The sequence below is a fragment of the Apis mellifera genome, linkage group LG3 (assembly GCF_003254395.2).
Source record: "Apis mellifera strain DH4 linkage group LG3, Amel_HAv3.1, whole genome shotgun sequence".
NCBI classification, from domain to species: Eukaryota; Metazoa; Arthropoda; class Insecta; order Hymenoptera; family Apidae; genus Apis; species Apis mellifera.
The window spans coordinates 13,437,471-13,451,975 of NC_037640.1; the positions used below are offsets into that span (position 1 = coordinate 13,437,471).

Here is a 14,505-nt window from a genome sequence, read left to right on the forward strand (position 1 = left end):
CATTTTTTTTTTTTTTTTTCATTTACATGTAGTAGTATTCCATTGATATTTCCATTGGTATTTCTTTACCTATTTATCGAATATTTCGTATCGACAATAATATTGATATTGTCAAGAAAAAGAAGAACGGAATAGATGAAACCGTTAAAAGACGGTGTAATTATTCGATATACGATAGGAATAAAATTTTTTCGAACGATATGAAAAATATTGAAATTGGATTGATATACACGTAGCGAAAAGTATTTAGTATATTTGGGATCAACAGATCATATTTCTCGTTTTTACGTATTTATACGCTAAATTATATATATATGTATAATAATAATTTGCGTGATTCTTAGATCTTACTATACAAAATTATCGTTATAAAAAAAATATCAACGTTAATAGTACTTTAATACAAATTACATTTTTTATCGGATATGCTCGTTCAGAGATCATTATAAAAATCACGATTTCTATTTTATTTACGTTTAAATAAACAAACAGTTACTTTATGCGTGTAACGTAATTGTAAAAAAATGTTCGTTCTTCCTTCCTAAAGTTTATAAAATTTAACGTTATATATAAGTATCGTAATCGAACGTAACGTAACGTAATATGCGAAATATGAATTCTTTTTTATATTTTTTATTACAAATCTAACTTTTAAAACTTGTCAAAAAAAAAATCGAATCAAATTTAATCGTATCTTCCTCGTTTCGTCGTGATATTTTAATAAACGATATATATATTTTCATACAGTTTTATATACATATATATACATATATATATATATGTATATGTGTCAAACTAATAAACTGGAATTTATTATTGGCGATAAATATTAAATATTGGTCATCGTCGTAGATACGAACTTTTAAGATAACAATTTTTTTTTTTTATATAATTATTTTCATTCTCACTCGTTTCCCACGTCAATTTGCAAAATAATAAATAGGAAAGTTGCGTCAAAGTTGCTTCGTCGATCAAATGATCGTTATCAATATACCATATATTGATCCGCTTTAGATCAACATGATCAGAATTTTAATCTAAATAAGTACATACATATATGTATATATATATACATATACATATATATATATACATATATATATACACAGAGAGATATTACAGTCGCTTCTGAAACATCGCTACTGATATTTTCCTTTTCCTTCTTCCTTTCTTTCTTTTTTTTTTCCTTTTTTTTTTTTTTCTCAAAAATTGCTTAATTCGGGATTTCTTAAAACTGACCCTTCGTAAGAGAATATTTGACTCTTCACATATTTGGTCTCTTTTTTTAAAGCTATAGTTATTAAACATCGGAGGTAATCGATTCTTCTTTCTCTCTTTTTTTTTTTTTTTTCGCTCGAAACAGGTCTCATGCTGTCACCTTATTTTTTTTTTTTTACTTAAATATTCGATAATCCATCGTTATATCATCAATTTTGTCCTATATATATATACACGTATATATTTTCGTTGTATACGTCATTTTCGATATTTTCCCCCTTTTTCACATTTCGAGAATATATTTTATAATTTTCGAATATAGCGGGAAAGTAATTCAATAATCGAAGAAATATCAACGCGTTGCGTAATGTGTGTGTATACGTGTGTGTGTGTGCATTGTTCGTTCGTTGTCTCTACGCGCTCGATAATTAAATCGATAAATCAATTTTAACCGTTAAATGAACCTCAGCATGAGTCCCCTCCCCTCCCACTTTACTTAAATTATCGTATATATTTAAACAATTTTTTGCTCGGCAAAAGTGGCGCATTTTCGGAATAAAAATAATAACATAACCTATAATACAAACCATCGATTATATCTTTCACTACGTACGATTATAAGAGATATTTATAGATACATATAATATACATATAAATATATATATATATATATACACATATATAAGTCTTTGTTTGTCTTTTAATTCTACATTATGTAGAATTCGACGATTCTAAAATTTTCTTATATCTTAACCTATGTATATATATATATACATATACATACCGCTTAATTCTTCGTTCGAATCAATTCGTTTCTTCTTCGTCTGTCTCGATGAAATGTGAAATCGCAAAATTATCTTTCTCTTTTTCTCACATTCGTCGGCCAATTCTTTCTCCTCGAATCGAGCGAAGAATCAAGAATCGAGTAACAATTATCCTATTCAATGTAAACGATCGTTTAAAAATATCGTGTATTCGTACATTATATCCGATTTGCGTGAAAAAAACACGGTTCGAGTTGTCTCACGATTATATTTACACAGAATATTTTTAAAAGGAGGAGGAAGGTATGTGGACAGACACTCGATCGCTCGAAAGGAAAAAGGAGAAAAATTAGAGGTTAGGAGAATCGTGTCGATCGTAAGAGTTAAGGTTGCGTTATCGATTCGCTTTTATAACTGGTACAATACGTTATCTACAGGCGTACATACGTGACGTGATCGCGTATTTAGTTTTCATCTCTACACAAGTTTGGATTGATACGGTGCGACGGTATTCACGGTACAACACTGGATAATCGATCGATTATCGCTACTAACTTCTCTCTACTTTTTTTCTCGATTATTCTCGCCGAGAGCGGTAATTTCAATTATCCAATGTGTACAATGATAGAGATTCGAATCCAATTTTCAATTTTCGCGGATTTTTAAAATAAAAATAAAAATAAAAATAACACATTTCTCTACGATATATCACATATTTTTTTTTTTCATCCTTCTACGTATATATATATATATATATACACATGCATTCAACTTTATACAATAGGTAATTTCTTCGTTTAAAATTGATTCGATTGGTCGATTTTATCTTCGTTAAGTTTGGATATGTGATATGCAATTCGATGAAAGAGACGTCGTTAGGCTTAGGAGAAAAGTGATTTAAGATCGACGTTTCGTCTCATCATTCGTGAACTTTGCTCGGGAAACTGTTCTATTTATTTTTCGCTTCGATTCGAAGATATTATAAGGAAAAAAGGAAAGGAAAGAAGAGAAACAAGTTGGAGAAAAGAAAGTGAATTCAATCATTCTTCCCTTATTCATCAACCTTAATTAATGTATTCTTCTTTCGTCTTTGCCCGCCGATTCGATTTCGAACGATGAGAATTAAATAGAGATGCAAACGAAATATAGAAAGAAGGGAGTAAAAAAAAAAAAAAAAAATAAAGAATATCAATAAATTCGTGTATGTTTATAACTATTTATTTGGTCCCCGAATTTGACGATATTCTACGTAGGATTGACTCGAACGAAGCAAAGCGATCATAATTTTTCTTACGATCCGTTCTCTCCCTTTCGAAACACAAGAATATATATCTCCTTCTTCGAAACAATCGTCGTAAGAAACATAACGTCGAAATTATGGCCCCCTTTTGTATCGTACCGATTTTTGGTCCAAAAATACGCTTGAATATGTAATAATAAATTACTCGAATTAAATTTTCTCGATCTAATCGATATTCGATGTTCAAAATGCGCGCGAAAAAGCGTAATTGAACTCAGTCGCGCATATACCTTTTTACCGACCGCGACGGTAAAGCGATGAAAGCAAAATTCTTGAAAGGAGGAAACACAATTCGTTCATAATTCTCGCGTATATATAAATATATATAAGTTCGACGTAAAATTCTGAAAGCTCTTTGGAACGTTTTTCTTATTGATCGATTTCAAAAATTGATACGTCTCGATATGCATAAAAATTATTTAAAATTGTTTTATTTATTTCCTCTATATATATATATATACACACACCCCGTTGTTTGAAAATTGAACAGCGCCAATATCCTCAAATAGGATATCGATCGATTCTTTTACGTGTCGATAAAGAAAGCAAGAGAAATTGAAACATCTATCGGAATTTAGAGCCACGTATTATACAATATTATCGGATATGTGAATACGCTTCCGATCTTTCCTTCCTCTCCTATCGATAATTCTAAAAAGATTAAATCGAACGAATCAAATTTTCAAGCGTGCATCCTTATTTTCTTTTCGCAGCCAGAAGATGGCTTGTCGACACGGAGGAGCGAAAGAGAAACGGTGGGAGAGAGAGAGAGAGAATAATGTCACACGAAACGTCTATTACGCGATATCTTGGAGACGAATATCGATCCATCGCCGGCGAATCAACGAATCGGAGAATCAACGAGGGAGGGGGAAAAATATATATATATATACACATGTATCTCGTCTGGAATACTCTCGATTTTCTTTCTCGAGTTCAAAATATAATCGCAACTCCGTTCCCTCGAATTGTTAATAACGAAATTATCTTCTTTCCTTATTTTCCCGAGAAACGTTGGACACACGGAGAGAGAGAGAGAGAGAAAGAGATTAGAGGAGGAGGGAGGACGAGCGGTAGGGTCATACGAGGAGCTCCTTGAGGAAGTCCTCGGCAAGCAAATCCTACAAATAATCGTCGACGCGGTCGTTCTCGTCCGGCGGGCTGGGCTCGCTCACGCTCAGTATGGGCAGGCCAAAGTGTTGAACCTCAATGCTCGACTCGGGCGTACGCCTCGGCGCGTAGTCGCAGCTCTTCGAGTGTCGCTCTATCCCCCCCCTTCGATGGTAATGATGATAGCGAGCCGGCCGAGCATCCGTTTCCCCGGAACGCCGACAATACCTGCCAATTTCACCTCTCCTTTCATGCCCCCCATCACGAACAAGGATCCTTCATCACGCACGCGTCTCCATCATCACCTCCGATATATATCTTTTACTTTCTTTCCCTCGAAATAATAATTCGAAGGATTCTCGAAGGAGACGAGGCGAAGAGGAAGAATTTCTCTTACCTCTCATCCATGGAGGCGGGTTGTCGCACGGGGCATCGGACGTACTCGTGACTTCCCCCACCAGCTCTCCATCCACCGAAACGTCGGCCGACCAATGACGACGAACACGTGACCGGCGAATCCCTGAAACGTTCGCGCTTGAAAATTCTTTCTCTCCTTACGATCAAAGTAACGTAACGTCGATAATGAAAACACGGGTCCTCGCGTTGTCCTTTCACGTTATTATCGTCCTTATCGTTATTATATTATTATTATTATACGTATCGATCGCGAAAAGAATATTGCGTAAGTAAGATCGCAACGTTTTACGTAATCCAACGGTTACACGTAACCGTGTATCGTTCTTTGGATTTAATATGCTTACGTAAGTTAAAAAAAAAAAAAAGGAGGAAAGGTTAACGAGAAGATCGATTGGTTCAAGAAAAATGAAACTGTAACGATGGATCTATTCGCTTCTTATCGAGAAATTCGAAATTATTCGTATAGTTTTTTATTCTAGAGAAAGAACGTGTTCGTGTTTTATTCCCTTTCGCGAAAATTCGCGAGATCTAACGCACGTTTCTCTCCTTTTTTCCATGCAAAGGGAATATAACGAGTTATACGCGCCACGAATACGAATAGTGAAAGATTTATCAGATTCTACGATGTCTACGATGAAAGAAATTTTTGAGAGGAAAACGAGAGGAAAATTCAAAGAGTTTTTCATCAGTTTTTCGTTATTCTTAATTACGAGCTCGTTATAAAATTATATCAATAATCTTGGATAACTTAAAAGAGATTTAAAAGAGCGACGAAAAAGATCTTCTCGAATCTTCTTAAGTCCATTAATTATCCGATATCTAATTAACTTTGGAACGGACATTAAGAGAGTGGAAAGGGGACGTTTCCCCCTCCATTTTAAATAAATAAATAAACTTTGACGCGTAATTCAACTCTGCGAAAATTCTTACTTTACCAAAAAAAAAAAAAAAAAAAAAAAAAAACAAACTCTATCTTTCTTATCTTTCTTATTTTCTGTCGTGATTGCGAATTACCTGGACGATTGTTGTTGATGATTGGGATCGAGCAACGAGACGTCCGGATTGTCCTTGGGACAACTCTCCAAGCTGCTGTGCCTCTTCGATTCCAAATCCTCAGATTTTTCCTCCTGGGTCGATCTCAGGAAGGACTCTTTGTCCCCGTCGATCCCATCCTCCTTCGAGTTTCGTTGATCTTGTCGATTCGAGGACGCTAGGGGCAAGTTATCCGCGCTGCGCACCTTCCGGCACAATTTCGACGTGGAACCGTGACGTCTTAAAAATTCCTGCGAGAATCCCATGCGAGAAAAACCGCATTGCGGGTACAGTCGGTAACGTCACTCTCCCTCGCATTATTTACCGTTACTTTCGAACCGTCATTTCACTTCCAAACGGAACGCTGTTCCTTCTCCCCCCTCTTTTTCTCGCCTGCTGAATGCTCCCGCTCGAAGAAAAACGTAACGAGAGAGAAAGAGCGAGAGAAAGAGTCGGAATTTATCAGGGAATATAAACGCGACCGCGTATTTATCACAAGTACGGATACGGATCTGACGAGGATACACTAATTTTTCACGCGTGTGAAAAATTCGAATATGGAAAAAATGAGTAGAGAGAGGAAAAATGATGAAGGAGTGGGGGGAAAAGAACGAATTCGAACCACGTACGTTCGGTTCGGTACGAGTGAAACGAAAGGGGCTTATCGATCAAGTAGTGAACTACACCTCACCTCCGACTACCTTGAACTTTAACGTTTCTGACGTGTCTATCTATTTTGTACACCGCTCTCTTTCGCGCTCTCGTTACATATTTCAATATGTAACTCGCCTCCCATCGAGCAGACGCCCATCGAATATCGCCCGAGCATGGAAAATATCTCGAACGATTCCCGATCTCGATCGATATGGAAGAGTGGAGGGGAGCGTGGAGACTCGATCGATTCTTTTATCGACCAGCGAGACGTTCGAGGCGTTCTTTTCGCTGATTCGGCGAATTTCAAGTTTGTCCACGATCCCCTCTCCTCTCTGCGAACGGTTGGGATCGAATACCTGGGATAGGAAGCCGGCCACGTCGATGGCGCTGTTCACCCGCGGCCTCGAAGTTCTCGCCCATCCGAAACCGCCTCCGCTGTCCAACGAGTCCACGTGATGGCTCGACCAGTGCAGATGCTGCGAAACAACGCCATCTTTAATCATCCTTTCATCCCCACCAAGATCCAAATTGCACTTTCAACGTTGTGATTTTCTTTTCTTTTTTTTTTTTTTTTTCTTTTTTTTTTTTCTCAAGCGTGATCGACCGACAGAAGGCAGACAAGGAGGACAAAGAATCTATCTACCCGCTAAGAATAGAATTCTCGCGTCGCGATCCCCTTCTTATACGCGATATATATTCGAATGATGACCGTTTCGTATGGTAATTCGATCGACTTGAAAATTTAATATATTCGTATATTATTACCCGATTCGCGACATATCTTCCGCGACGTTTCCTCGTAAATAAATAAACAAGTTGCCCGTCGCGTATTTACGTATTTACGTATTTACTTATTTACTTATTCGAACTACGTAGTTCGCGATTTATCCGTTGTCTTTATCTTACAATGCGTCGAGAGCGCACGCGAGAAAAGGATGCACTATTTTTAGCGGGTACTAGAGTGAAAGATAATTAAGAGAATATCAACGATTTCTTTTTTTTTTCGCCTTTAATTTCCCTTTAATTTCTGTCCCCTGGAGGAATACCTGTTCCTCAAGGTTTTTCGTATTCTCTTCCATCTCGTAAAACGGGATCATCCCTTATATTTCATTCCGCTTTTCAATCTTCTTCCCTTTTATCGTATAAAACGAATGATCGTATAAACGACGCGACTTGCAATTAAGCAAAATTAAATTACGGGATGCACGCACATCCGATCATTTCCCATCGTTTGTCTACCTGCTTTACCGACACGTACACGTTTCCGCGTGTATCCTCGGATGAAAAGCGTATTTTTTTTTTTTTTTTTTTCATTCCCTTTCGAAAATTCGAAAAATTCGAATATTTAAATTCGAAATAAGATCGATGCAAAAATAATAATAATAAACTAAAGGATTTGATAAAATTTATACATACATATATGTATACGTATGATAATTTTAGGATAAAGAAACGCGTAATTTCATCCGAGTAGAAAATATTTGTAACATGCTTTTTCGAGTCGATCGTGATTTCATTCTCTGAACTTAAACTATACGTACGATATAAATCTATGTACCTAATTGTTGCACGGAGGGTAAAAAAGTTGTAGTAAGTAAACAGTAAGCGTTCTCAAGTGGGCAAGCGTTTTTTCCCTCTCAGTGATGTCACGACATATCGTATCGTATCGTATGTCGTATATCACCGTGTAAAAGCTGTGTCAAAACTCGTTCGCATTGTTGTGCATTGTTGTGTTCTTTTTTTCTTTTCTTTTTTTTTTTTTTTCCTTTTCTTTCTCAACGTCGATTCGTTCGATCCATACACATCCATACACGTATCGTGTGAGATACACCTGTGCACAAGAATCAGTTTGCCAAACGTGCGAAAGTGCTCGTCATTCGACGACTTGTGCGCACCATGAGACGTGAAACGAATCGAAGCGTCGCACACAGATTTACTCGTAATTCCAAGCGGATCGAAAATGTGTATTATTTACAAAAGAGCGATCGATGGGAACAGAGAGAGAGAGGGAGAGGGAGAAAGACAGAGAAAGAGAGAGATAGAAAGAGTGAGAGAGAGGAGGAATAATATCCAATTAAATTAAACTTTTTTTTCACAACGACAAACTTACAGTTATTAGCATTATTAGAACTTTTTAAAACTGCTCCTATCTGCTTATTATTTCGTGCTATAAGAATAATACGAATAAAGTTTCTAATAATTTCTCGTAAATGAGATCGATGAATGAGTGTTTCGTTTTTATATATACGCGAGTAAAATTGAAGGGAGAAAGAGAGAAAGAGAGAAAGGATTCGGGTGTTTCGTAACGATTCGTGTAATTTGTTATCAACCGCGAACGATACGAATCGAAGGAGATTCGAGAGAGAGAGAGAGAGATGATAATTATACTTCTTTTTTATATTGTTTTTTACTTTTTTATTTTTATTTTTTACGAATATCGCGTATTTAGATAGATATATAATATAAATTTACCTTCTGGCCTCGGACGGTAAGATCGGGTCAGTTTTTTACCGACCGGTTGCTTCGCTTTTGTCTTTACTTCTTAATTTAATCACGTACTTTATCCGATCGAAGCCGAATACATACATACGTATATATACCCGACTCCACCAGAGGGATTCTCGTGGAGATTTGGGTCAGGAAGCTATTACCCCGGTAAAACTTTGAGACAAGATATATTTAGCGGAGCCATCGTTCTTCCCATGTTCTTTCTATAAACGTCCCATTACCGACACAGACACGGACGACTTTTCCACCGTGATTCTCCTCCATCTTGATTCTCCCCTCCATCGTATCGAAACGCCAATACTCGATAACATCTTTTCGCGATATAATAATAACGATACATCACGGTTGAGGGCACGTAGGACGAAACTTTTTTCCCTCCAAGTTCGATCGTCGCGCGCGATACGATCGATTCGAAAATAAATGGGAAAGAAAGGACTCGGCTCGAATGATAATAATAATAATAATCGAGGGAATCGGTGAATGATAAAACAGTCGGAAAATAGTTCGGAAATGATGTTGTCGTTAAGCGTTGTTGAGAGGCGATGCTACTTTGCTTCGAATCGTGGTGGGGGGTGCGGTCGAACGAGTAATCAAGATCGGTCGAGACAAGTGAAGAAAGCGTGGTTTTCGGTGCCTAGTGAAATATTTCCCCGCTTCGCCTTTACGTATCTCCTTCATATACCTGACTGTTCCCACTTTCCAAAAACACTTTTTTCTCTCCCGAATTATTTCAATTCGAAGATTATCCCTTTCTTTCACTCGTGTATTGTAACAAACGTGTTTTACGAAAATTGACACGTATCGACCGAAGGTATATAAAGAGAGGAGGTATTTTTTTTTTTTTTTTTTAACGAACGAAATTTTCAAAGGGAACGGAAAAGGACGGAAGAGTGTATGCAAACGGACACTTTTGTATCAAACGACGATGATCGTTGTGACGAGCGCAAATCAAGGTTGAGAGCAGCGAACGTGAACCGAGCGAGAACCTTTTTTTCTCCCCTCCCCTCCCTGCATATGCACAACCCACATACATGCGGTTGGCGCACGCCCGAAATATTTCACGTCGCGTTTTAGAATTTTAGGAATAGGAAGATTCGACGCTTCTCCAAATTGTCCTGCGAATATTTTTCGTTCGATAACCGTTGAAAAGCAGTTTCCAAAATTTTTTCTTTTCAAAAAAAGTTTTTTTAACGCGTTTATTCGCAACGATCGAACAAGAATAAAATTGCGATTTCTTTTTGGAATCGTGAAAGAAAAATTCGAAAAAAGAAAAATTCCTTCGAGAGAAGGAAATCCATTTACGAGATAATTTATACGCACGAAGAGAGAATGGAAAGCGCAGAAAGGAGATGAAAATTCACGGAAGCGTAAGTAAAATTTGTAACGAATTTTCCCTCCATCCGCGATAAACTTAATTCTTCTCTCTCGAGTTGAGGAAGATTTTCTTTCTTTCTTTCGATTTTATTTTTATTTATTTTTACGAGAATATCGAAAATAATTTTCTTTAAAAGATTAATGGGAAAATATCGGCTTGCCAACCTCAAAGCATGCAAATTCTTCCATATTGGACGATGTACGAGAAATTCATATATCGCGTTGTATTATTATACGAGCCGTTCCCTTCGAAATTAACACGTTCGGAGTGATTTTTTTTCATCCGAGAAGAGTCGAGTCGAAAAAGAGAGAAGAGAATTCAGAATTTCGGATATGAAAAGTATATACGTGCACTGGCAAAGAAAGAAATTAATTAATTGATTTACGTAAAAGAAAGTAGCGTTTACGAATCGCATGCATCGCAAGAAAGCAAGTTTGATTCAAAGCGTTTCTACGCGTGTACGCGAAATAATATTTCGAAAGCTGAACCGCAAAACACAAACTTTTTTGACTCGTTAGAAATTATATCCTGCAACAAATTCTATCCTTTCGATCGAGCGTTATTACTTTTCTTTTCCACTTACCTGACTGTTTAACTCGATTACCGATCGAGATTACCTTCAATACTTCTCGATTTTTCTCGAATATCCATTCGCTTCAATTCGAATAAAACGACGAAATCCATCGTCCATCCCTTTCCCACGCGATGAAAGTTGGCAAGCCCGAAAATTTCGCCGATTCTTGGTTTGCGCTCATTTCTTTGTATCAATCTCACGATCGAAAAATTCGAATCGCGTCGAGTGAAAGAATCGTTGTGATCGACCGAGTCGCGAGAACTTTTTATCGACGGAGGTATTCGTCGAAACTCGATCGATAAAATCGTCGATCGGATAACTCGACGAAAAGTGGACTCAGTCGGTGAATGAAGAAGAGGCGCGCAAGATCCAGAGTGAAGCACACATCGTAAAAGCAGAAACACGAAAGGCACATCGCGACAGTATTGGGAGGAGAACGAGTAAGAGAGAGAGAGAGAGAGAGACAGCTGATACGGAGTGAAGAAGACGAAGAAGAAGAAGAAGTGGAAAGAGGACGTAACGGTAATAGTAATAGTAGAAGAAGAAGAGGAAGAAGAAGAGGCAATAGTAGAAATAGAGATTGTTAGCAAGTACCGATGGTCACGCGATGTCGGCCCTGTGGAGTAGAGCGAATTGGCAGCCGCAGTCCCGGGGCTCTCGAGCTCTCCTCGGGTACTGAAAGCACTGCTCCAACACGCAACAGCCCCCGCCCCCACACTGCATCACCATATCCGACAATGTGGTCATTACCTTCGAGATTTTATGCGTTCGGTGGCCCGTCATTTTTCGATTATTCGTTAAGTCGGACAGGCAGAGGCACAAACAGATCGATTCCATTAGAATACGGAAGCTCAGCTCCGATCCGCCGATTTTAATGCGCGTGACATATGCCTATACATCTTTCGCTTTATCGCCGATAAAAAATCCGAAATTTTCAATTTTCCTTCTCGAGAAAAGTGAAAACATCGGATTGTTATCGCGAAGAAATCTTTGACGAATCTTCGAGTAGAATTCGAGAAATTTTAAATTTTCGCTCTGCCAATTTATTCGTATTCTATTCCTTCTATTCGTGTTCTCGAGATCGATTACATCGATTTCGACCGACATTCCGTCCTCTCATCCGAATTTCCACGAATTCACCGACCTAAATTTCCACCGATCGTCGTTGGAATTGGCTGTCGATTCCGCGTGAAAATCTTTACCGACGATCGATAACCTCTCGTTACGATCACATTAAATTTTCCTCCATTTTTAAGTAAAAAAAATATTTTTTTGTCTTTATGTATCGCGATTATTGATCGATCGATCTCGAGGAGGGAAGCAATCTCGAGTTTTCGACGTATTTACATTTGGCAAAAGCGTATGGAAAATTTACGAGAACCCGAAATGAAAGTTTCAGAGACGTGGACAAATGGGGCACCGTTCGAGCGAGCGTGTATATATATATATATATATATATATATATAGGTCGATATACGTCTTTTTGATATACGTACAACCTTCGGTGACAATCCTTTCGAGCACCGCCCGATTAAACTCCACCAGAATCTGATCGAATCGATTTTCTTTCGTCCAATATCGAGTACGTATTTTCCCCCACGATTTCCTCGATCCAACCGCGATATTTTTATTATTTCAGAAAAATTGCTCGAAAATTAAAATGCGCGAATTTTGCAGGATTTTGATTGAATCGAATCGCGCAAAGTTTGCCGGTGCGAAATCGTAATAACGTTGCGTCGCTAACGTAGGCTGCATCGCATCAGGCTCGGGAGAATACCTCGCGTGACGTTTATTATTAATTTAACTTTCACGAAATGTCAAACGGTGATACAACCCGTGCAAGTAAATTTAGTGTACTTTTTTTTTTTTTTTTTCTACAAATTTCATTTCGTGGAAATTACGCGTATCCCCCCCCCCCCTTCGATAATTTAAACACACGGCAGAAATGTATATATATATATATAAATTTATCGTTGCTTTTCGTAAAACGATTTTTCTCGTTTTCACTTTTATCGAATATCTAAACCAATATTTATTCGAAAATTTCTTTTCGAGTGTCGCTCGAACGGATCGAATTAATCCGATCGAATAATCAATCGCCAGCTTCGTGACAGATAATATCGTGACAGCGTTTTTTTTTTTACAATCAAAGGAAAGGAACGATCGATCGGCCGTTTTCCTTCTCCTGGAAAAAGTAAGCTCGCAACCATTTCCGATACATATCATATCGAATATATCGCGGAATATATTTCGTATCGAAAATTATTACTATTATTATTATTATATCATCAATTATTATTATTATATGCGAAAGGTGGAAAAGATATAAAATGGAGGGAGGGAGGGAGGCGAGAGGGTATAATTATGCGTTACCTGAGAGCAAGTGTGCTGAGTGGGATGTTGCGTGTACGCGGCGTTCGCCGCTGCGCATACCCCTGTCCCAGGAACTTTCAATTGTTCCTTGTAATCGGGCTGATACGGCAACAACATACGAATCTTGCCCCACCGATTGAAGAACAACGCTATCGCGCCCGCCCAAAAGATCAACACTAACACGACAATGCCCACTTCAACGCCGCGGACCTGGAAGAAAAAAAGAAGAAAAGGGAAAAAAAGAAAAAAAAACGAAGGAAGAGGAAAGAAGCGCAATAAGGAAGAATATATAACATAAAGAAGAAGAAGAAATTATTCCGTTCGAATCCTTCGAGGCTCTCGTCTACCTGTATGTAAGCTTGCGGCTGTTGAGAAGAAGGTGGAGGGGGTGGAAGAGGGCCGCCGGTTACCGCTGCATCCTGTTGCGGGGACGTTCGCGGCGGCTCTAAACATTCGAGGTTTTAAACGCGCTCGATAGATGGCTCGTACGGTAGTGGAAGGGGGCGGCGAAACGTGCGGAGGGGGGCTCGCAACTTACCAAGCGTGCGGAAGACGATCGGCCGGCTTCGAAATTTTTTCCCACCTCTGACGGCGGTGACGACTAGCTGGTATTGCGTGTCAGCCCTCAGACCGCTCAACGTGACCGCCTCGCTATTCCCCGCGACCACCGCCACCACCCTGTAACTAACCACCTTGCTGTTGTGTTTTCGTTCCTGCATCTATCTTCCTCTACATTTCTTCTCTTCTCTGTCTAAGCCTCCTCTAAAAACGCGCTTTCGATCTTTCCTTTACTTTTTCTTTAACGAGCTACGTTTCGTTACCGCCCGAAGAATTGCGAGCAAATTATACCACGTTTTTTTCTTTTTTTAGAGATCTCTGTCTTCCTTTCCAAGAATTCCGATTCTTACTCGAGTTAATTTAAAAATTTAATTATCGCGAAACGACGAAGGAGATGGAGAAGAAGATAAGATAAGAAATCGCCATCTCTCTTCATTTCGCTCGTTCTTCTATCGATCGCTTCTCCCTCTCTCTCTCTCTCGCGATAAAATTGTCTACTTGACTCTGGCCAGATGAGCGTTAATTCGACAATTATTGTTATTAATTGTAATTGTACCGTTCGACGCCATTCCCTTTCGTTAGATTGAGGTAAGAATCGGTTAATTTTTGAAATCTTGAAAAG

At 38.3% G+C, this 14,505-nt stretch overlaps 1 protein-coding gene across 5 annotated transcripts in view; it reads right to left on the minus strand.

The window, feature by feature from the left end:
* LOC726188 overlaps positions 1 to 14,505 on the minus strand; it is a 25,351-nt gene continuing 10,846 nt past the window's right edge. For 3 of the 5 annotated variants that reach the window (XM_026439859.1, XM_026439857.1, XM_001121944.5), the window contains 7 exons: positions 13,864 to 14,003; positions 13,673 to 13,770; positions 13,326 to 13,535; positions 6,852 to 6,971; positions 5,824 to 6,092; positions 4,790 to 4,912; positions 1 to 4,620 (listed from right to left, as the gene is read on the minus strand). In XM_026439859.1, the coding sequence (XP_026295644.1) occupies positions 4,404 to 4,620; positions 4,790 to 4,912; positions 5,824 to 6,092; positions 6,852 to 6,971; positions 13,326 to 13,535; positions 13,673 to 13,770; positions 13,864 to 14,003 (1,177 nt within the window). In that variant the 3' untranslated portion in view covers positions 1 to 4,403. Of the gene's footprint in view, positions 4,621 to 4,789; positions 4,913 to 5,823; positions 6,093 to 6,851; positions 6,972 to 13,325; positions 13,536 to 13,672; positions 13,771 to 13,863; positions 14,010 to 14,505 lie in introns of all 5 variants that reach the window. The other 2 variants (XM_026439858.1, XM_026439856.1) reach the window with 1 other exon arrangement.